Here is a 24,229-nt window from a genome sequence, read left to right on the forward strand (position 1 = left end):
AGCCTTATGATTCTATAAAATTTGAACAAAGATTACTTCACATCATAAAAATGGCCATGGGCTGCATTCAAAAAGCGCGCAGGACTCATTTTGTGAACCCCTGGTTTAAGGTAAGGGTATGCAACATTTTCATTATGTGGGCTACATCAAAAAATACTACCATTATTGCATGCCAGAGAAGAAATATCTTCCAAATCTAAAAAAAAAAATTTACTAATAATAAGTGTACAAGGCAATTTGGAAAGTTGATCTCCGGTGTTTTGTTTTCAAAAATAGAAATTATGTACAATCACAAAGAGGTTTAAGTTATTTCTTAACCAAATTGCCATGAACATTCAAACATTTATCCTCGTATTCGATAAGATATTTGAAATTTTGTTACAGAGTGTCATGACACAGCTGATATAATTTCATTGTTAAGGAAATATTTTCCTACAAGTTCTTGCTTAAGACAAAAAAACAAATGAAAATTTGAAACTGCTAAATCTGGATTTTATGAGGATGTTGAAAAGTTGATCAAACAAGACAACGATGCCATCATCGGTAAGTTCTTATGGCATGATTCATTCATCTGTAGTAACATTTAATAGTAGTGATTGAAGTTCTTAGGTGATCAGGTTATTCTTCATCCAGCCAATTAGCTCTCTTCTTTAAACAGTCAGCACCAGTCAGTCACCAACAGTCAGTACTGGAATTTGGGGAGTACAATGTGTACAGAAAGGATAGACAGGATAGAAAGGGAGGAGGTGTTATGCTGCTAATTAAGAAAAACATAAAATCAAAAGAGGTGCATCCAGTTGATATAGATGAACAGTGCACTGTTGAGTCAGTTTGGTGTGACCTAAGCACTGCAAAAGCAAAAATAAGAGTAGGAGTGTGTTATAGGCCTAATGACTCGAATGAGTACAATGAATAATTGTACAGAGAAATAGAGTGGGCTAGTAAATCGGAATGTCTTATAATGGGGGATTTTAACTTCCCAGATATTGACTGTAACTTGTGGGTTGGTCACTCACACACTAGTCAGACTTTTGTGGATTTATTGGATGATTGTTTTCTGCAGCAGCATGTTCGAGAGGCAACCAGAGAAAGTAATACTCGTGATCTGGTTATCAGCAGTGATCATTCATGTATTAAGAATTTGCAGATAAAGGAACCACTAGGTGGCAGTGATCACAGTGTACTGATGTGGGATTTACTTAAAGATTTAATTACCATCAGGGGTAAAGGAAAGGGTTTTTGCTTCCGTAAAGGGGAGTACAGTGGTCTCCGACAGTTTTTAAATTCTGTACAGTGGGATCAACTGACGATGTTATCAACAGTAAATTCTAAGTGGGAAGCATTCAAGGAATTAATCGTGGATGCTACTAAAAATTTCATACCTATTAAGAAATATTGTTCAAGGTTTAGGCCTAAATGGTTATCTAATGATCTAATGAGACTCGTAACAGAGAAGAAAAATGCATGGGATGCATATAAATTATCAAGCGACTCAGAATCCTATGGCAGATATAAGCTAGTCTGTAATCAGGTCACAAAGGAGGTTAGGCAGGCGAAGGCAGATTACGAGAAATCCTTGGTAAAAGATGCTAAGAAAAACAGCAAGGATTTCTTTATTTATATAAACTCTAAAAGGAAGGGGATGAATCTGATTGGTCCACTTGACATTGATGGTTCGAGGGTTGATGATCCTGCTCAGATAGCAAACAAACTGAATGAGTATTTTGCATCTACATTCACACATGAGGAATTATTAAGGTTTGAAAATGGCAGAAGGTTATCAAATTGTAGCAAGATACTTAATGATTTTGTAATAACTGAAAGCAAAGTGGAGGAGAAATTGTTGAAGTTAAACATAAGAAAAGCCCCTGGGGTGGATGGGATCTATCCAGTTATATTAAAGGAGGCGGCAAAGCAACTAAGCAAACCCTTAGCCATAATTATGAGAGCATCCTTGGACTCAGGGGAGGTTCCCACGGACTGGAGATGTGCAAATGTATCCCCAATTCACAAAGGGGGATCGAAGGGTGACATGAGTAATTACAGACCAGTTAGTTTAACTTCTGTTCCGGGTAAAATAATGGAGTCACTGGTTAAAGATGCATTGCAGGATCATCTAGACAAGACTGCAGCAATAATTCAGACACAGCATGGGTTTGTTAAGGGAAAATCTTGTCTGACAAATTTGATGAGATATTATGATGTGGTTACAAAGGAACTGGATGCAAAAAATAATTTTGATATCATATATTTGGATTTCAGGAATGCTTTTGACACTGTTGTGCATGGAAGACTATTGTACAAATTGGAGCAGAAAGGTATTAAGGGTAAGTTGCTACAATGGATAAAAGGATGGTTAAGTGGGAGAAGACAGAGGGTGGTAATCAATGGGTGTTGCTCTTCGTGGACTAATGTTATTAGTGGAGTCCCACAGGGTTTGGTGTTAGGTCCATTGTTGTTTTGTATATTTATCAATGATATTGATGGAGGTATAACAGGCTTAATGTCGAAGTTTGCAGATGATACAAAGGTTGGCAGGGTTGTTAATGACAGTAATGGCAGTGTGCTACTGCAACAGGATCTAGATAATTTGGGCAGATGGGCTAAGAAGTGGCAACTGAAGTTTAACCTTGACAAATGCAAAGTACTGCATATGGGTAGAAGTAACCTCAGAGAAACGTACCAACTGTGTGGTACTACACTTAAGGTGGTAGAAAATGAAAAAGACCTGGGAGTACTTGTGCAGTCAGATATGAAGTTCTCTGAGCAATGTAGACAGGCTGCCAGGGCAGGTCATGGGGTTTTGTCAATGATATATAGGAATTTTGCTAGCAGGGAAAAGGAGGTGATTGTCCCTCTGTATAAGGCAATGGTCAGGCCACGCCTTGAGTACTGCGTACAGGTCTGGAGGCCTCATTTTAGGAAGGATGTAGATTTGCTTGAGCGTGTACAGAGAAGAGCAACACGATTGGTGAGGGGAATGAAGGGATACTCTTACCAAGAGAGGCTTAAGTTCTGCAAATTGCAGTGGCTGGAGACTAGGCACCTGCGCGGTGATCTGATTGAGGTCTATAAGGCCTTGAATGGGTTGAGCACACTGAATTCTGATGGGATCCTTCCACTTGTTCAGATTACGAACCTACGGGGACATAAGTTCAAATTAAGAAAGGACAGATGTAGAATAGATGTGCGGAAATTTGCCTTTAGCCAGCGGGTGGTTAATTGCTGGAACAAACTTCCATCTGTCGTTGCGGAAGTTGACAAGTTGAATAAATTTAAGCAGGAACTGGACAGGCATTTGGAGGGAATGATGTGATTTTTTTTTTTTTTTTTTTTGGCTGATGCTGCATAAGCTCATACACTTGCTTTCTTGCATCACATGCCACTACTATCCCTTAAACTTCTCGTAGTTCAGGCAGTTTGTATTTTTCATTTCTATTTTCACACTTTATTTATGTTACAAACGACACATTATTTATATCCTTTTGCTTCCTTTACTGCTGCGCTGCACTTTTTGGAGGATTAGACATATGATAACTTCTGTTATTTTCCTTTTGCTGCTTATTTTGCTTCTTAACAGTTTAATAGTACTACTATATATATATATATATATATATATATATATATATATATATATCACCACTTTAAACCATAGCATAATCCAGGTTTAGGAGTTTTATTGTGGCAGTGCAAAAATCTTACTCTGTGTGGAAAAGCTTTTTTATATTCTTGTGCATGTATTCTAATCTGAGATGGAATTCGTTGATGTAAAGTTGAAATAAAAAGGGCAAAGAATATTCTCAAAAAGTGATCTTACTTTATTGGAAATGTCAAATTTTTATGAATGGGTGAATGATGTTTTAACAGTGCTATGACAACAAAGATGAAGCAAAGGTTTTTTTTTTTTTTTTTGTTGTTAGCATATATGCATAAACCACTTACTGCCTCCACAGTGTCTATCTGTTTGCCCGCACATAACAACCCTACATCCTAGTGGATGGAGTTCCATAAAATTATTATTATTTTTTTCATACGTACAACATAGAATATCCATATACTATATATTGTTGTTGAAGTACTGGATATTATGGTTATTGTTGCTGTGTACTGATTGGAGGAATTGATGGAGCAATATAGTGAATGCACATTTTTAAAAGTCATTGCTTTTTTCTCCTGTTTTTATTTATAAATCATGAATTATTTTTATTATCTTTTTCATGAACCTGAAATGTAATACATTTTGTACATTACCTAATTTATTTAAATTCTGACTTGACTTAAGCTGACTTTGTACTCCTCCCTATTGCTATTGGACACTAAGAGAGATATTAGATTATTGAAACATCCATTTATTAATAGCAGAAACTTGCCCTTAATGCCACACTGCTCCAATTGTATAGTAATCTTTTATGTGCAACAGTATCAAAAGCTTTCCTGAAATCTACTATGTGATGCCAGAATTATTTTTTGCATCCAGTCCCTTTGTTACTGTATTGTAGTATCCAGTCAGATTGGTCAGACAAGATTACCCTTAACAAATCCATGCTGTGACTGCAATATAAAATGCATTCCTTTCTGAATGGTCATGCATTATTTCTTTAACCAGTGCTCCATTATTTTCAATGTAACAGAACAGGGCTGTAATTAAACATGTCACTCTTTGAAATGTGAATACATTTGCACATATCCAATCTATATGGACCTCCCCTGAATCCAAGGATGTTCTCACAATTGTGCTAAAGGTTTGCTTTCCTCTTTTTCTGCCTTCTTTAATATAAGTGGATAGATGCAATCCACCCCAAATAGTGTATAACAATGTTTAATTTTAATTGCTTCTCTTACTTTCCTCTCAGTCATCACAAAAAAAATTATTTAGTTCAATATCAGAATTTGTTACACTTCTGTAATCCCCATCCCTAAAAATTCCTTATGTGTAAATGAAGATGCAAATAATCTATTCAGTGTGTGAGGAACTGGAACAAGTTCATAAACAGTTGTTAAATCCTTCATATATAGTGGACCAATATGATTCATTCCATTTTTCTAGTGTTTACATAAGTAAAAATGTTCTCTGCTGTTTATCTTTGCATTCTTTTCCCGAGACATTTCATAATGTGCCTTAGCTTACCTAATATTTTTTGTGATTTGATTTCAAACTAGTTTATATCTACTGTAAACTTCTGTATTACCCAATAATTTATATGCGTGTGTCCCATACGTTTTTCTCTTCTTCCATGAGACTCATCAGTTCATCTGATATCCATTTAGGTCTAAACCTTACAGTATCTCTTAGTATAAAAAGGCTAGGCTTGTACAATTACATCCCCGAGGGCTTCCCATTTAGAATTTGCTTTTGGTAACTTCATCAGTTAGTCCCACTACATAGAATTTAAAAACTGTCTGAGACCACTGTAGTCACCTTTATGAAAGTAAAAACTTTTCCCCTGATGGTAGATACATCTTTAAGTAAGTCCCACATGAGTACTCTTGTTATCACTACCACCTAATGGATCTTTTATCTGCAGATTCTTAATGCATGAAGGGTTGCTATTGATAATTAGATAAAGAGCATTACTTTCTCTTGTTGTCTTTCCAATGTACTGAAGTAGAAAAAAGTTATCCTAAATTCACAAGTCTTGCCACTGTGTGAGTGACAACCTAGAGTGCCCAGTTAATATCTAGAAAATTAAATCCTTATTATAAGAAGTTCTGATATTGGCCACTCTGTCTGTACAGTTATATGCATTTTCAGTAGCTTTCATTTGCAGTGATAAGCTTCAATTGCCATATCTCAACCCATCTGCCTAACTTTTCTGGATCCTTTTGCAGTAGCATACTATCATTACTCTCATTAACCATCTTGAGAACCTTTCTATCATTGAACCCTTCCCATTTAGAATTTGTTGATGATGACATCATTCCCGCTGTATAGAATTTAAAAACTCTGAGACCACTGTAGTCACTTTTACGAAAGCAAAAACCCCCTCGCTCCCTTGATGGTAGTTACATTTTTAACTAAATCCCAAATAAATATGCTGTGGTCACTGCCACCTAGCGGTTCTTTAATCTGCAGATTTTTAATGCATAATATGCAGATATTGACTAGAACTTGTACATTAGCAAGACTTTTGTGGATTTATTGGATGACTGTGTTCTTCAGCAACATGTTCGAGAGGCAACCAGGGAGTAATACTCTTGATCTGATTATCAGCAGTGATTCTTCATGTGTTGAATAACTTAAAGTTGTAACTACCATCAAGGGTAAGGGGAAGGGTTTTGCTTTTGTAAAGGTGAATACAGTGATCTCAGACAGTTTTTAAATTCTATACAGTGGGATCAACCAATGATGTTACCAATGGTGAATTCTAAATGAGAAGCCTTCAGGGACTTAATCTTGGAGGCTGCTAGGCTTTTCATACCAACTAAGAAATATTGTTCAAGGTTTAGGCCTAAATGGATGTCAGATGAATTAATGCAGCTCTTGTCAGAGAAGAAAAATGCATGGGATGTATATAAATTATCAGGTGTCACAGAAGCCTATGGCAGATATAAGCTAGTCTGTAATCAAGTCACAAAGGAGGTTAGGCAGGTGAAGGCAGATTAAAGAAATCTTTGGCAAAGGATGCAAAGAAAAACAGCAAGGACTTCTCTATTTATATAAACTCTAGAAGGAAGGGGTTGAATCTGATTGGTCCACCTTGATATTGATGGTTCAACTGTTGATGATCCTGCTCAGATAGCTGATAATCTGAATGAGTATTTTGCATCTATATTGACACATGAGTAGTTATTCAAGGAGGGGAATGCCAGAAGTTTATCAAACTCTAACAGGGAACTAAGTCATTTTGTAATAACTGGGAGCAAAGTGGAGGAGAAATCACTGAAGCTAAACATAAGAAGACACTTGGGGTGGATGGGATCTAACCAGTTATATTAAAGGAGGCAGCAAAGAAGTAAGCAAACCCTTAGCCATAATTATGAAGGCTTCCTTGGACTCAGGGAAGGTCCCCATGGACTGGAGATATGCAAATGTGTCTGCAGTTCACAAAGGGTGACATGGGTAATTAGAGACTTGTTAGTCTAACTTCTGTTCCAGGGAAAATAATGAAGTCACTGGTTAAGGAAGCGATGCAGGATCATCTAGACAAGACTGCAGTTACAGTTCAGACACAGCATGGATTTGTTAAGGGGAAGCCTTGTCTGAAAAATTTGATTGGATACTGTGATGTGGTTACAAAGGAATTGGATGCAAATACTAATTTTAGGAAAGCTTTTGATACTGTGGCACATGGAAGACTACTGTACAAATTGTAGCACTATAGCATTAAGGGCAAGTTACTACAATGAATAAAAGGATGGTTGAATGAGAGAACACAGAGTGGTTATCAATGGATACTGCTCTTCAAGGACTAATGTTAGTTGAGTCCCCCAGGGTTCAGTGTTGTGCCCATTGTTGTTTGTGGTAGTTATCAATGATATCAGGGTTAATGTCTAAGTTTGCAGAAGATACAAAGGTTGGCATGGTTGTTAATGACAATAATGATAGTACACTAATGCAACAGGATCTGGAAAAGTTGAGCCGATGGGCTGAGAGGTGGCAACCGAAGTTTAACATTGACAAATGTAAAGTACTGCATGTGAGTCGCAGTAACCCCAGAGTACCGTATCAATTGGGTGTTACTACACTCAGGGTAGTGGAGAATGAAAAGGACCTGGGAGTAATTGTGTAGTCAGATATGAAGTTTTCTGAGCAGTGCAAAAAGGCTGCAAGAGTAGCTCATGGTGTCTTGTCAATGATATACAGGAATTTTGCTAGCAGGGATAAGGGGGGGGGGCAATTGCCCCCTAGTATAAGGCAGTGGTCAGGCCACACCTTGAGTACTGTATATAGGTCTGGAGGCATAATTTTAGAAAAGATGTAGAGCTGCTGGAATGGGTACAGAGAAGGACAGCAAGATTGGTGAGTAGAACAAAGGATTGGTGTTACCAAGAAAGGCTGAAGTTCTGCAAATTGCAGCTTCTAGAGACTAGGCACCTGCGAGGTGACCTAATTGAGGTGTACAAGACCTTGAATGGATTGAGCAAGCTCAATGCTAATGGGATTCTTCCTCTTGCTCAGATTACTCAACTGAGGGAGCATAAATTGAAATCGAGGAAAGACAATTGTAGATTAGATGTGTGGAAATTTGCCTCTAGCCAGCGGGTGGTTGATAGTTGGAACAAACTTCCATCTGTTGTAGTGGAGGCCAGCAGGCTTAAATAAGTTCAAGGCAGAACTAGACAAACATTTGGAGTGATGGGTGAAATGGAAAGGGCGTTTTTTTTTTTTGACTGATGCTACATAAGTTTGTGTTCTTGCAGCATAAGCCCTACTAATGCTAATCTCTGCCAAAAATCAGATCAAGAGTATTTCTCCCTCTTGTTGCATCTTTAACATGCTGCTGCTGTAGTGGTCTTGGCGCATTATAGCCTTAGTAGCTAATGAGCCAATAAAACCAAAACAAAACAAAACAAAACAAGCTGCTGCTGTAGAAAACAGTCATTCAATAAATCCACCAAAGTCTTACTAGTCTGTGGGTATAACTAACCCACAAGTTACAGTTAATATCTTGAAAGTTATTCTCCCCTTATAAGACATTCTGACTTATTTGCCCACTCTATTTCCCAGCTGTTCATGGTACTCATTAGAGTTGTTAACAGACTCCTCTCACTTTTAATTTCCCAGTGCTTATGATGCACCGAATTGATTCAGCATTTCACTGGCCACCCATGTCAACTCGATATATACTGCCTTAGGTTTTATGTGCTACTTAAATAAGAGCATAAATCCCCTCCACCTGTCCTATCCTGTCTGTCCTTTCCATTTGTTTTTAACATTTTATGGGTTTCTGTTGCATTTTACTTAATTTTAACATAATTTGATGCTCAGTAAAATCTCATTTTCAAATGTGACAAAACAGATAAAACTCCTATTTATTATATGCCAATTCAAGCTGACTGCATATGAACAGGTGGGTCATGCATTACTACCTCACTGAAGATAACATGTTCAGTGATTTATGCCTTATGAGAAGTTAACTAACTACGATGCCTCTGGTTTGGGATACAAAGTCGGTCCCCAAACGTTTTTTTGATACTCCTGGTGTATATTTAAAGTAAATACTAAAATACTTAATTTGCAAATATTGTAGTTTTTTGTTTCTTAAATGTAGGACAGTTATTACAAACTAAGTTCCAAATAGACAAGTAATTTGACCTAAACTCATCAATGTTTCTGAGCTCTTTGTCTCTCTCTGGTCTCTATTATCAAGTCAGAACACATGAACGTTACATATCAAGGATTACTTTTTGTCACTATGCAAAATAGATCAGAGTTTAGTTGTCATCTGACATTATATATATATATATATATATATATATATATATATCTGATAATTAAAATAAATATGATATTTAAAATAAAAAACATCAGCCAGTAGTACGGCAAAAATGCAGAGCGAAAAGAAACGCAAAATAAAACAGGGGATTATCGACTACCTTTTTGTCTTATTATTTCTATTTTCCCTTCCCTGTTTGTTTATTTTATATTATTTTGCGTTTCTTTTTGCTCTGCATTTTTGCCGTACTACTGGCTGATGTTTTTTATTTTAAATATCATATTTATTTTAATTATCAGATATAATTAGGCTTCATGTGGAGGATGTGTATTTGTTGCCTCTAATGATAGCTTCATATTCATATTTATTTATTTTTATTACTTTTGCCTATCTTTTACATCATATTATATATATATATATATATGTGTGTGTGTGTGTGTGTGTGTGTGTGTGGTTCTTAAAATAAATAGTGTCAGTGAAAATGGAAATAAAAAGTACACATGGTGCCTGAACTGAGAGAAGTTTAAGGGATAGTCGAAAGTGGAAGTGAAGTAGTGGTTAAACAGGTGAAAGAATTTGGAAAACCTAGTACAAAAATGAACTGGGACTGAGGAAAAAAAAATTAATAATAAATAACAAAAACAAATAAGTAAATAACACTTTATTCAAATATGGGAGTGCAATTTTAGCAAGAGGTCGAATCAGGTGATGGCAAATATGCAAAATCTGAATATAGTAGATGAAAATATGATACATAGCCAGGAAATTCATCAGGGGACTACTCCTGACCATGTATCAGGCACTGCGTTTCCAAACTTGCCTGTAGTATTGGAAAAAGGGGGAAACAAATATGCAGCCTTCATCATAATACTAGTAGACAAGGTAGTCCCTCCGCAGTATAAAAAAATAAAGTTAATAATGTAAATTAAAATAAATACAAATTTACAAAAGTGTAATGTGAAATATAATACAAATGTATGTGAAGTGTGGAAAGGGTGAAAGGTAATTAAATTAACGTGGTTGAAAATTAAAATTCAAATATAAAGCAGAGAAATTTGTTCAAAAAAAAGTGTGGACAAGCAAATGGTATAGGGAGTGGTAAAATTCTTGGGGAGGGGAAGGGGTGAAAAAGATAGTCAAAAGAAGGCGAAAATAGTGATAGGATTGAGGATAGAGGGAGCATTTGTATCGCCCTCATGATACAAATGCTCGTATCTTTCTTTCTTTATTATTATTATTATTTTTTTTTCCCTCAGTCCCAGTTAATTTTTGTACTAGGTTTTTGAAATTCTTTCACCTGTTTAACCACTACTTCACTTCCACTTTCGACTATCCCTTAAACTTCTCTTAGTTCAGGCACCATGTGTACTTTTCATTTCCATTTTCACAGACACTTTATTTTACAAACCACACATTATTTATATCCTTTTGCTTCCTTTACTGCTGCACTGAATGTTTTGGAGCATGAGACATATGATAACTTTATTTTCCTTTTCTGCTTATTTTGCTTCTTAACAGTTTTATATATATATGATTTTTTTCATATGTGAGCCTGAAGGTGTACATACAAGGTGTGGCTATTAAATAACAAGATGTGCAATAAAATAAATACAACGAAATGCACCAGTTAGGCTTAAAATTTACTTTCTTTTTAACCTTAATATTTCAAAGAAGTTATAAGAAGTTTATTTTATTATCTTCTTATAAATTATAAGAAGTTTACCTTATTATCCCTTAATATTTCATACCTTGCAGGTTATCAAAATAATTGCTTGGGCTTGCACACTGTTCCATATATTTCTTCCAAGTACAGAAAAATTTCTAGAAGTCATCTTCTGTAAACCCTTTTAACATTTTGGCAGTGTTTTTTTTTTTTCAGTTAATTGAAAATGGATTTAAGTACACTTTTCAGTTTAGGGAAGAGAAAAAACTTGGAGTCTTCTCATTCTTTGATCTTCATTAAAAATTTTTGGCACCATCTTGGCATGCACTTTTCTTCTGCCTAAATTTTTAATTAAAATTTGTGTAACTGTTTCTTTGTCCATATTGAGTTCTGATGCAATCATTCTAATGCTAAAATGATCTTCACTTCTAATCAATATCCTTAACCAGTCCACATTTTCATCAGTTTTCATGGATACAGGATGTCATGGTTGTTCATAGTCTTCCACATTCTCTGTGCCTTCTAAAAATCTTTTATGCCATTCAAACACACAGGTTCTTGACGTGGTGTTTTTCTTTAGTTTTATTAAAAATTGAATTTGATTCATTGTTAGATTTTTTTTTGTCTAATTTTTCTGCCAAACTGTAAAAACACAATGTATTGAAAACCTCTCTCACTGCAAAGTGAGTGAGCATATTGGAATGTGACTTGGCAGACAATTTGGGAATGGTTCAAGGCTAACTGCTTGAACCATTCCCAATGTGCCTTTCTCACAAAGATCCTTGTAAGTGTGGGTTGAGGTGACTGGTCCTCTAGGCACCTCAGATCACAGCTTGGTGAGGGTCTTTTCTCCAATGGAGCTATTCCCTTGTGGCCATTCTCAACCTGGTGTTGTTTGGCACTACAAGAATGCAAATGGCATGATCTGCAAGATTTATTTTCTTCTTTCCTTGTTCATCTCCATGTTCCTTTTCTGCCTACACCAAAGCTTGCAACAATTGCAAAACAGTTATTAATCAGGCCAAACTAGATTTTGAAAAGGCTGATACTAGAAAACTTGCTTCTTGTCCAAACGGTAGCTGAGCATTCTGGTTCCTTGCCAAAGCTTTTGTCCATCTCTGTTCCCACCTCTGTCTAAACCAGATGGTTCTATTGCCACTTCAAGGATAAAGCTGACCTGCTAGGATTCTATTTTCCTTCTAACTCTTGTATTGCTGACCCTGGTAAACCACCTCCCACCATTCCCAATACACTCAATACCTCCTGTGGCCTTCCATCAAAAGGATGTCAGAAGGATTTTGATGAATCTTGATGCTAGGAAAGCTCCATGTCGTGATGGTATTCCTCCACTTTTTTCAAAACCTTTGCTCCTGAACTTACTCCCATTTTGTGTCACTTTTTTCACTTTCTTATTCCAAAGAAGTTTTTCCTTCTACTTTGAGATTTGCTCATGTCCATCCATTCCCTAAAAAGGGTGACAAATCTCTCTCATCCAATTAATGTCTCATTGCAATTAATTCTATTCTTTCTAAAGTAATGGAGAAATCAATTAACTGCCAACTCTTAACTAGAAAACTTCCATCCGATCAATGATTGTGGGTATGAATTTCATCAGTGTCGATCCACAGGTGATATTCTGGCTTATGTTACCCATCTGTGGACAAATTCAATGGAAAAGTTTAGTGAAACTCAAGCAGTTGCTCTTGTCATTTCAAAGGCTTTTGATCATATTTGGCATCAAGTTCTAAATAAGCTTCCATCTTATGGTTTGGCAATTGTTTTTGTAATTGGTTATCCAGTTTTCTCTCTGACTGCTTACTGCCATTGATGGCTCTCTACCTTCTAACTTCTCCAGTAATGCTGGTGTTTCACACAGTTTAGTTCTTTCTCCCATTGACTGGAAATTCTATCCATAGTTTTGCTGATGATAGTACATTGCATTCCACCTTCCAGTTTGAGAAACCTTGCCTGCCACAAATAGCTTCAACTTCTCAAACATCCACTGCCAATTCCTTAACTGCTGATCTCCAGTGAGATAAAAATAACTTACTTGAATGAAGGTAAAGAAAGCCAACATGAGAACCACTCAAACTTCGGAAAACTTGCCAGAACTCGTTTCTCCCTGCATTTCTCGGTAAACAGATGGTGTGTGTTATTGGTAGTGGAAGTAGAGTTGATAACAATGTAGAAGTTGATAAGATGTATGATTAGTTTATTCTAATTATTAAAAGCAGATTATTAGAGTTCATGAGTGTTTCTGCGGCTGAAATTTACTTATGGATACACCCTACAGACTGTCTCAGTCTTAGTGTTTGTCCTCCCTTCCCGCTGTTTTAAAGTTTTAAAATAGGAAAACGACTTGTACGGGTGGTGCATGTTATCAGTAGTGGCAGTAGAAGTCATTTTCCTGTTTTAAAACAACAGGAAGGGGGGATAAACACCCTAAGACTGAGGCAGACCTGGAGGGTGTACCCATAAGTAAATTTCAGCTTTAAAAACACTTATGAACTCCAATAATCTGCTTTCAGTAATAAGAAAAAAACTAATCAATACATTGTTATCAACTTCTACTGCCACTACCGATAACATGCACCATCCATTTACCGAGAATGCAGGGAGAAACTGCGGTAGCAGTAAACGAGTTTGTCTGGTTAGTTTTCGTGTTTGCTTTCTTTACCTTAGCCCATACATGATTTCAATCCTTCTAAAACTCAGTCCTGTCTTATATCTCGCAAAAAGGATTCTTCTGCTCATATGCTTATCTTCAATGGCACTCCAATTTCAAGCAAGAAATCTAATCTTTCTAATATTTTTTGGCATAAGCACATTATTTCTTCTTCTGCATCTAAAAAACTGGGTTTTCTCCTTTGCTCTCAGTGTTACCTTTCTTCCAAGCAGCTGTTCACTCTGTACAAATCGCAAATTTGCCCTACCATGAAATATTGTTCCCATATCTGGGACGGTGGATATTGACTGGTTTGAGAGAGTTTTTCCCAAAATCTCTGACTTTTAGATTCCATTCAGAAGAGGGCAGTTAGGTTAATTAATGACTCATCTCTAAGAATCTCTGCTCTCTCTGTCTCGTAGGCATTCTGTTTCTGCTGCATGCCTTTTCTATAGATTCCACGAACACTATTCTTCTAAATTGGCTTCTATAATTCCTGCTGTCTCTTCCAAAGCAGTCCAAAGATGTGCTGTTACCAGCTAACATCCTTTTACTGTTACCAGCTAACATCCTAACATCCTTTGAACATATATTCAAACTCACAGAACCAACTCTTTTCTTTTTCCTCATTTATTCAATTAACTTTCATTTTCTGGAACAACCTTCCTTCATATGTATTTCCTGAAAATTACAATCTACAGAAGTTAAAGTTTAATATCAACAAATATCTTATTTCATCTTCTCAACCTTCAACTCATGCATGCTGTTAACTACTATAGGTTTTAATACCTGTCGTGTTTGGGGTTTTTATTTAAAAAAAAAAAAAAACATTGTTTTTTGAATTATGAAACATTCTGAAAAGAAACATTTTTTAAATTTATTTCTCTTTGTATTTGCTGCCTGAGAAAGAGTAAAGATGTCTTTATTCTTGACCACCAAATACGGAGATTGCGGAAAGGTCAGGGAATGACCACCGCATATCCCCGGAGCAATATGGCCTTAGTTGTTAATGCTCCTAAAAAAAAAAAGCCTTTATTCTTTATTTTAATTATAGTTTCAGTTTAATTGCAGTTTCTGCAAATCCATGACTGGTAAAATTAAAAAAAAAAAAAAAAAAAAGCTTAAGAATACTGGCTTGGATTATTCTTATATGCTTTACTTAGTTTGCTATTTTTAATATCTGTGTGTTTTTTTTTTTTTTTTTTTTTTTAGCCTCATGCAAGTAGTGCTTCTTTAACAAAAAGTCCAACCACAACAGTTCCTCTCTTTTGGGGGATATGGTGTCCATTCTCTCAAAATGAAGACTTTGTAACTTTAACACTGGCTAATAATCCAAGTAATCATCCTCCTTTATTGTTACTTTGCAAAGCTGGTGAAGAAGACACCTCAGTGTTGAGTTTCATTTGTAAAAAAGTAAGATTTCACATCATTTTATTTTTGTAGCCTATTTAACAAACTCTTTTACATTTAATGGCAGCCAAATTAAATTACTAAATTTAACTATATTGTGTAAATTTTCACTTTGATTAAACAACTGTTTGATTATATAGAGAATGCATTAGATAATGTAAGTACTGTTGAGTGCATTTATGGTTGTTTATTTATTGATTTAAAAAAAAAAAAAGATGTACGAAGTAAATAACCAACTTAAAAATATTTAAAATTGAATTGAATGGTAAAGTTGGATGGTAAAGTAGTAACAGACAAGTTAAGAGACTGTTAAGGAGGAATATCCTACTAGTTTTCTTGTGTGCCAACTGCAAAAGCGTCATCAGCTAGTTAAGACAAAATTTCTTGCATTTCTAATATTCAAGTATCTATTATAAATGGAGAATGTGGAAATATGAAAAACCATAAAAACATCATGCAGGTGATAACAATAATATCTGGTAAACAGGATCCTGCATGTAAAATTCAAATTAAATTTAATATATTGAAAGAGAGGAATGGAACACTTTTAACCTATGTGAGATCTAAATATCTGTTTGTGTCCATTTGGAAATTAGGTACAAATACTACAATACAATTTAAGCCAAAAGGCCGAGAAGTGATGGAAATCAGACTTTTCATGGTGTGTGTTCCTACAACTTCATCAGTGATTACTGCTGTTGCTACTTCACCATTACGAGAAAGGCCAAAGGCTTGTTAGCATTAGCAGTAGAGGCATATGATGCAAGAAAGCAAGCTTATGCAGCATCGGCCAAAAAAAAAAAACCACTTCCATTTCACACCTCCGTTCGTTCAAAATACCTGTCCAGCTGAGCCTTAAATTTATTTAAGCTATCAATTTCCACAACAAGGGATGAAAGTCTGTTCCACCAACCAACTACCTGCTAGCTAAAGACAAATTCCGCACATCTATCCTACGTCTTTCCTCAATCTGAATTTATGCCCTCTCAGGTGATTATTCTGAGCAAGAGGAAGAATCCCATCGGCATTGAGCATGCTCAAACCATTCAAGTCTATATACACCTCTATCAGATCACTTCGCCAGTGATTAGTCTCCAGACACTGTAATTTGCAAAACTTAAGCTTTTCTTCGTAAGAGCAACCCTTTCTTCCATTCACTAATCTTGTTGCCCTTCTCTGTACTCGTTCTAGCAGCTCTACATCCTTCGTGAAATGAGGCCTCCAGACCTGTATACAGTACTCAAGGGGTGGCCGGACCGTTGCCTTATACAAGGGCATAATCACCTCCTTATCCCTGCTAGAAAAATTCCTGTATATCATTGACAAGACACAATGTGCTCCTCTTGCAGCCCATCTGCACTGCTCAGAGAACTTCATATCTGCCTGCACAATTACCCCCCAGGTCCTTTTCATTCTCTTCCACTGTCAGTGTAGTACCACAGAGTTGATACGTTGCTCTGGGGTTGCTGTTTCCCATATGTAGTACTTTACATTTGTCAATGTTAAACTTCATTTGCCATCTCTCAGCCCATCTGCTCAACCTTTCCAGATCCTGTTGCAGTAGCATAGCGTCTGTAGTGTCCTTAACAACCCTGCCAACCTTTGTATCGTCTGCAAACTTGGACATTAAGCTTGATATACCATCATCAATATCATTTATAAATACAGAAAACAAAAATGGACCGAACACTGAACCCTGAGAGACTCCACTAATAACATTATTCCACGATGAGCAGTGTCCATTGATTACCACTCTGTCTTCTCTCCCTCAACCATCCTTTTATCCATAGCAGCAATTTGCCTCCAATGCCACACTGCTCCAGTTTGTGCAGCAGTCTTCCATGTGCAACAGTATCAAAAACCCTTCTAAGATCCAAATATATAATATCAAAGTTATTTCCTGCATCCAGTTCTTTTGTGACTGCATCATATTGGTCAGGCAAGACTTTCCCTTAACAAAACCATGCTGTGTCTGATCTATAACTGAAATCTTGTCTAGATGATCCTGCAGTGCTTCTTTAACCAGTGCCTCCATTAATTTTCCTGGAACAGAAGTTAAACTCATAGGTCTATAATTACTTGTATCAGCCTTTGATCCTCCTTTGTGAATTGGGATCACATTCGCACATCTCCATCTATGGGTACCTCCCCTGAGTCCAAAGAAGCTCTCATAATTATGACTAAGGGTTTGCTTACTTCCTTTGCTGCCTCCTTTAATATAACTGGATAGATCCCATCCACCTCGGGTGCCTTTTTTATGTTTATCCTCAACAATTCCTCCTCCACTTTCCTCTCAGTTATTACAAAATCATCTAGCTCACTGCCAGAGTTTACTTCACCTCTGGCATTCCCCTTCCTGAATAACTCCTCATGTGTGAATGTAGATGCAAAATACTCGTTTAGTTTGTTAGCCACCTGAGCAGGATCCTCAACTGTTGAACCATCAATATCCAGTGGACCAATCTGATTCATCCCTTCTAGAGTTTACATAGGTAAAGAACTCTTTTCTGTTTTTCTTTGCATCCTTTGCAAGGATTTCTCATAATCTGCCTTTGCCTGCCTAATCTCCTTTGTGACTTGGTTGCAGACCAGCTTATATCTATCATAGGCTTCCATGTCACCCGTTAATTTGTATGTGTCCCATGCATTTTTCTTCTCTGCCATATGTCTCATTAGTTCATCTGACATCCATTTAGGCCTAAACTTTGAACAATATTTCTTAGTTGGTATGTAAAGCCTAGTAGCTTCCAAGATAAGTTCTTTGAATGCTTCCCATTTTGAATTTGCTGTTGGTAACATTATCAGTTGGTCGCACTGTATAGAATTTAAATACTGTCTCAGACCATCGTAATTGCCTTTACGAAAGCAAAAACCCTTCCCTTTACCCCTGATGGTAGTTACCTCTTTGAGTAAATCCCACTTCAGCACACTGTGATCACTGTCACTTAGTGGTTCCTTTATCTGCTGATTCTTAATGCATGAAGAATCACTACTGATAATTGTTATGTTATATTGTTATACATAACAATATCACTACTGATATTGTTATATATGGTGTCCTCATGCCTTTGTCTTTTTTGATCTGTATAATGAAATACCAATGACGGCAGTCACTGAGGAAGTGGTAGAAACATACCAGAAGCATCTGATTTTCAAAATGAAATTTTAAACCAAAAATAAACAGATATATAGATCTCATATAGTTAAAAGTGCTTCATTCCTATGAGAGTAAATGGGCCTGTAGTACTGAGATCCATTGCATAAATAAAATATGAATATCCAATAAAAATTTTAATACACATTTAATTACAAATGGTTTGTAGCTTTCGAGGCTAAACAGGCCTCTTCGTCAGAAAATAACAGAATGGAGACGTTAGAGACAAAATTTTAAAGAATATAGTTGTGCACGCAATGAGGCTTACGTGGGCATGAGGTTGACCATTTAACCACTAGATTGGGGTTCATTGTAGCTGCATGGATGTGTGTGGTTATGCGGCCAGTGCTTATCTAGTCTCAAAACAGTTGCCTCCAAGATAGGGTGTAGTCTCATTCCCTTGCTGCAGTTCATAGTTCTTGAATCACATGATATATTAAGCGACTCTTGCAAGAGGTGGTGGCGAAAGTGCAGAGAAATAGTGGGCCAGTAAATTAGAGTGTCTTATAATGGGGAATTTTAATTTCCTGGATATTGACTGGAATTTGTGGGTTGGTCACTCACACACTAGCAAGGCTTTTGTGGATTTATTGGATGATTGTTTTCTACAGCAGCATGTTTGGGAGGCAACTAGAGGGAGTGATCTGATTATCAGTAGTGATTCTTCATGCATCAAGAATCTGCAGATAAAGGAACTACTAGGTGGCAGTGATCAAAGTGTGCTGAAGTGGGATTTACTCAAAGAAGTAACTCTGAGTAAATTCCACTAAAGTGGGAGCAGAAAGATCCCTTCAGTGTCTAGAGACTAGGCAACTCCGAGGTGATCTGATTGAGGTGTATAAAGCCTTGAATGGTTTTAGCATGCTCATTACTGATGGGATTCTTCCTCTTGCTCAGAATGATCACCTGAGAGGGCATAAATTCAAGTTGAGGAGAGACAAATGTAGGATAGATGTGCGGAAGTTTGCCTTTAGCCAGCAGGTAGTTGATTGGTGGAATAGACTTCCGTCCTTTGTTGTGGAAGTTGATAACCTAAATAAAATTAAGGCTGAGGTGGACAGGTATTTGGAATGAACAGAGGGGTGAAATGGGAGCATTTTTTTGGCTGATGCTGCATAAGCTTCTACCAATGCTAATATGCTCTCTCTATCTCTCTCTCTCTCACACACACATTTTGTTCCTCATAATTCTGCAAACATAATTACTTTTAGAATTCTAAGGAGTAAAATGTTCAGTGTCTCTTTTTATAAAACAATAATTTGTATTTCAAACCATTTGTTAGTCAATCAAATCACCAACTTTTATAAATTTAAAAAAAAAGACTATATAAACTTTATAGTAATTTTTGTATTCTAAAAATGCATATGTAAATGTGGTCACTTGGATTTTTTTTTTTTTTTTTTTTTTTTAACTCGCATTGCAGAATATCTGGCTACTCACTGATATTCTAATTCATGTGGTTTTGATTTGTATTATGCCTGTACAAGTGTGTGTGTGTGTGTGTGTGTGTGTGTGTGAGAGAGAGAGAGAGAGAGAGAGAGAGAGAGAGAGAGAGAGAGAGAGAGAGAGAGAGAGAGAGAGAGAGAGAGAGAGAGAGAGAGAGAGAGAGAGAGAACATATTATGTCAGCTGAATTACCTGCAAGGGAAAATCCCCTCTACCTGAGATCATCTAACCACATAAAGTAGCCTTTAAGAGTCCTTCCAGTCTCCAACAAGATTCAAACTTAGAACTCAAGTTACTAGTGGCAAAAATATTAAATCATGACACAAAACAAGAAAATCTGTAGATGCTGCTGGAAAAATATAAATAATAGCATTTTTATCTGTAGAGATATTAAAACCTGAACATATAAACAAGAAAAAGAAATTTACCATATAAATATTAAAAATGTATATATAATTTTTCAATAAAGCTAGGTTTTCATATGCTAATCCACTCCTTAAAGGTACCACCAGCTAAATAATATTGATCTGTTACTATTGTCACAACTGAGTTGATTTTAAGTCTGAATTCAAAAATGCAAACATATTATTAACACTTTAACACTTATGTTACTTTATACCATACAGATTTATTACAAGCTATCCAGCAGTTTACTGGATTCAATCAGTTTTACTACTAAAGTCACTCATCAAGTGACTTTAGTAGTAAAATCTTAGTCTTTCAATCAGCAGTTTGTATAAAATTTCTTTCTAAGGCTCCCTCGGATCCTTTTGTCTTCATTTTTAAAGATACCTACGATCATCCATTTAATAGTCATATTAAATTTAAGCTGTTACATCAGCAGCAAGGTGACATAGGTAATGTAAATCTATTATAAAAGGAATGAAGCATAAATATAAATATGTATATCCAGTAAAAATTTAATGCACATTTAATTACAAGTGGTTTGTAGCTTTCAAGGCTAAACGGGCCTTTTCGTCAGCAAATACCAACAGAATGAAGATGTTAGAGACAGTTTTAAAGGATACAGTTGTGCACGCAATGAGGCATGCGTGGGCATGAGGTTGACCATTCAACCACTAGATTGGTGTTCATTGTTGCTGCATGGACATGTGTGGTTATACTTCCAGCACTTATCTAGTCTCAAAACAGTTGCCTCCAAGATAGGGTGTAGTCTCATTCCCTTGCTGTGGTTCATAGTTCTTGAATTACATGATATATTAAGTGACTCTAGCCAGAGGTGGTGATGAAAGTGTCGGGACTGGTCAATCACTTCGTAGTCGTGCTTGGGATTAAGGTCATGGTGGGTCAACGAAGTGTTCTGCGATCGCACCAGAGAATGCAAGTTTTCCTGGTTTAGAACCAGCTACCTCGTAGAAACTTGTGTTCTCTGGTTTCCAATGTGAAGTCTCCAGTTGCTCCTCTCTTGTGCAGCAGTGTAGTATACCACATAACCTGCAAAGATTGTAACAGCTGCTACATAGGGGAGACCTAGAGACACCTTCTAGACCGCCTTGCAGAGCACGACAAATTGATTCGCCTTGCTTGAGACTGACCAATCCACAATAACAAAACACTTCTGGTTGACCCACCATGACCTTAATCCGAAGTGCGATGAAGTGATTGACCAGTCCCGACACTTTCACCACCACCTCTGGCTAGAGTCACTTAATATATCATGTAATTCAAGAACTATGAACCGCAGCAAGGGAATGAGACTACACCCTATATTGGAGGCAACTGTTTTGAGACTAGATAAGTGCTGGAAGCATAACCACACATGTACATGCAGCAACAATGAACACCAATCTAGTGGTTGAATGGTCAACCTCATGCCCACGCATGCCTCATTGCATGCACAACTGTATCCTTTAAAATTGTCTCTAACGTCTCCATTCTGTTGGTATTTGCTGACGAAAAGGCCCTTTTAGCCTTAAAAAAAGCTACAAACCACTTGTAATTAAATGTGTATTAAATTTATTGACTTCTCATCTGTGTGTTGCACTATGGTTTTGGGAAAATGCAGCCCATTTCTAGGTAAACAATTGTTTAAAGGTAAACAGTGGTTTAGTTAGGCAAGGGTTGTGTAGATTTTCATACTGCATCAGACAAATTAATCATAGAATGTATGCAATTTAGAATTATGTGCTAAAATGTAAGTTTTACATTCATTTAGCACACAAGTGAAACATTGTGCTGAAGTTGTCTAGGTAAACAGTTCAGCAGTGACTGTTCACCAGAAAAGTACATTATTCAAAGTAAGGCCTACATTCACTAATCCTCCTGCCAGTTGATGAGAAACCAGTAAGCTTCAAAACAGCTCTCCTGCTGGTCTCAGATTCTTAAATGTATAGCAAATTATTAGTTTAAAAAGCATTTGTAGCTTAGGCAGAACCATGGATAATGGTTCTGCCCTGTCTCTTAGTTGAATATAACTCAAAGCTTTAAGGTCTAATATTATCTTTGGTTGGGGTAGGAATATACCTATGATTGGGATCAAATAATCAATTTCAATATAGCATCAGAAATTCATTTGGTTTCAACTACTGCAATATACTTCAACTTCAGAAATATTCCCCTGCAATCCTATAGTAAAGTGTGTACAGGTTTGGTTCTGCCAATTTGGATTGCCATGTATGTATAGTGTTTGACCAATTTCCCACCCATTCCAAAGTATTCCATTATTCAAAAAAGTTTGAAAAAACACTGGTCTAAACTGTGTATGTATGTGTGTTAGGTCCATTGCCTTGTTTTCATCACATGTTATGTAACTTTAGTACAAATGGAAATGTGATATGTTAGTGATATTGTGATGAATTTTGTAATTTTAGTTTAATTTTATAGTGGAACGTTTTTCGAAGGTAATTCACTGCTTTTCATTATTTTTGTTATTTAAATCTCTACTTAAACTTAATTATGGTTTAAACTGGAAAAGGTATGCAAAGCATGTCACAGAATGTCATGACTGATGGGATGGGGGATTGTCCCTGGCATTCACCTGTGAGTTGCGGCCATTTTCCTTGTACTTATTGTCACATGTATGCAAAACTTTCTCTCGATGATGGCAATTATTTTCTGTGTTATAGATGTACAAAGTGGGACAGCCTTAAATTACCATCAGTGTTGAACTGTTGTAATTTAAGACTCTCTGAGAATACAAGTTCATGCCCTAGAAAAAAATAACTTAGGCCCTATAGAGACCCAAATGTCTGATTCTATATCGAGCAATGTTTTCCTGAGTCCAGTCATTTGACTGAATCTTTCAGCACAGAATTCTCCAAGTTACATTATATGACTTTCTTATCCCCTGTCAACTTATATATATTAATTTATGATGTTATGTTTTTAATAAATTGGTTGCTATATTTATTTAGTTAAAAAAGTACAATTAAAATGACAATGAAATTTAATAAGATTAATAAACTTTACTGATTAATTGATACTACTATACTCGCTATCTAGTTTTCCATTAAACCTTACGCTAGCATGTATATTAGTAATGGCAAATGATGCAAGAAAGCAAGCTTATATGGCATCAGCAAAAAAAAAAAAAAAACTACACACTTCATCCCTCATACTCTTTGAGAATTTGTCTAGTTCTTCCTTGATTCAAACCATCCACTTCCACAATGATAGATGGAAGCCTGTTCCAACAATCAACCAACTGCTGGCTGAATGTGAACTTCCACACATCTATTTTGCAACCACCCTTCCTCAATTTGAATTTATACTGCCTCATGTATGTAGTCTTAGCAAGAGTAAGAATGGCATTAACATTTAGCTTACTCAATCCACTCAAAGCCTTAAACACCTCAGTCAGATCTCACTGCAGATGTCTGGTCTCCAGATGCTGCAATTTGCAGAACAGAAGTCTTTCTAGATAAGAGCACCCCTTTTGCTCCCTTCTCCAATCTGGTTGCCCTTCTCTGCACCTGTTCCAGGAAATCTACATCCTTCCTATAGTGAGGCCTCCAGACCTGTATACAGTACTCCAGATGTGACCTTACCATGCCCTTGTACAAAGGATAATCACATCTTTATCCTTGCTAGCAAAGTTTCTGTATATCATTGATAAAATCCCATGAGCAGTCTTGCAGCATGTGTGCACTGCTCACACCACTTTGCTTATTGGAGGCTTGAAGTGGTGAACCCATGTTTAATCTCTAGAGCAAAGTTTCCGGCAACCCCCCCCCATACTTCTTCAACCCATGCACGGTACTAAGTACTATAGGTTTTGATACCTTTCGTGTTTGGGATTTTCATTAAAAAAAAAGAGTATTTCATATCTGACTGCATAATTACCTCCAAGTGTTTTTAATTTTCCACTAACTTGAGTGTAGTACCACATAGCTGATAAGTTACTCTGAAATTACTGCTACCAATATGCCATACCTTGCATTTGTCAATGTTAAACTTCAACTGCATTTCTCAGCCCATCGACCTAATTTTCTTAGATCTTGTTGCAGTAGCTCACCCTGATTACTGTAGTTAACCACTCTGCCAACCTTTGTATCA

General features: G+C 36.5%; 1 protein-coding gene across 1 annotated transcript in view; it reads left to right on the forward strand.

Annotated features, from left to right (window-relative positions):
- Positions 1 to 24,229, forward strand: part of LOC150080982 (nephrocystin-4-like) — a 470,434-nt gene that overhangs the window by 92,551 nt on the left and 353,654 nt on the right. Inside the window, exon 9 of the mRNA XM_090380874.1 lies at positions 14,918 to 15,118. Coding sequence (XP_090237000.1) covers positions 14,918 to 15,118 — 201 coding nt within the window. The remainder of the gene's footprint in view (positions 1 to 14,917; positions 15,119 to 24,229) is intronic.

The sequence above is a fragment of the Mastigoproctus giganteus genome, chromosome 9 (assembly GCF_048544385.1).
Source record: "Mastigoproctus giganteus isolate SK-2022 chromosome 9, ASM4854438v1, whole genome shotgun sequence".
Taxonomy (NCBI): domain Eukaryota; kingdom Metazoa; phylum Arthropoda; class Arachnida; order Uropygi; family Thelyphonidae; genus Mastigoproctus; species Mastigoproctus giganteus.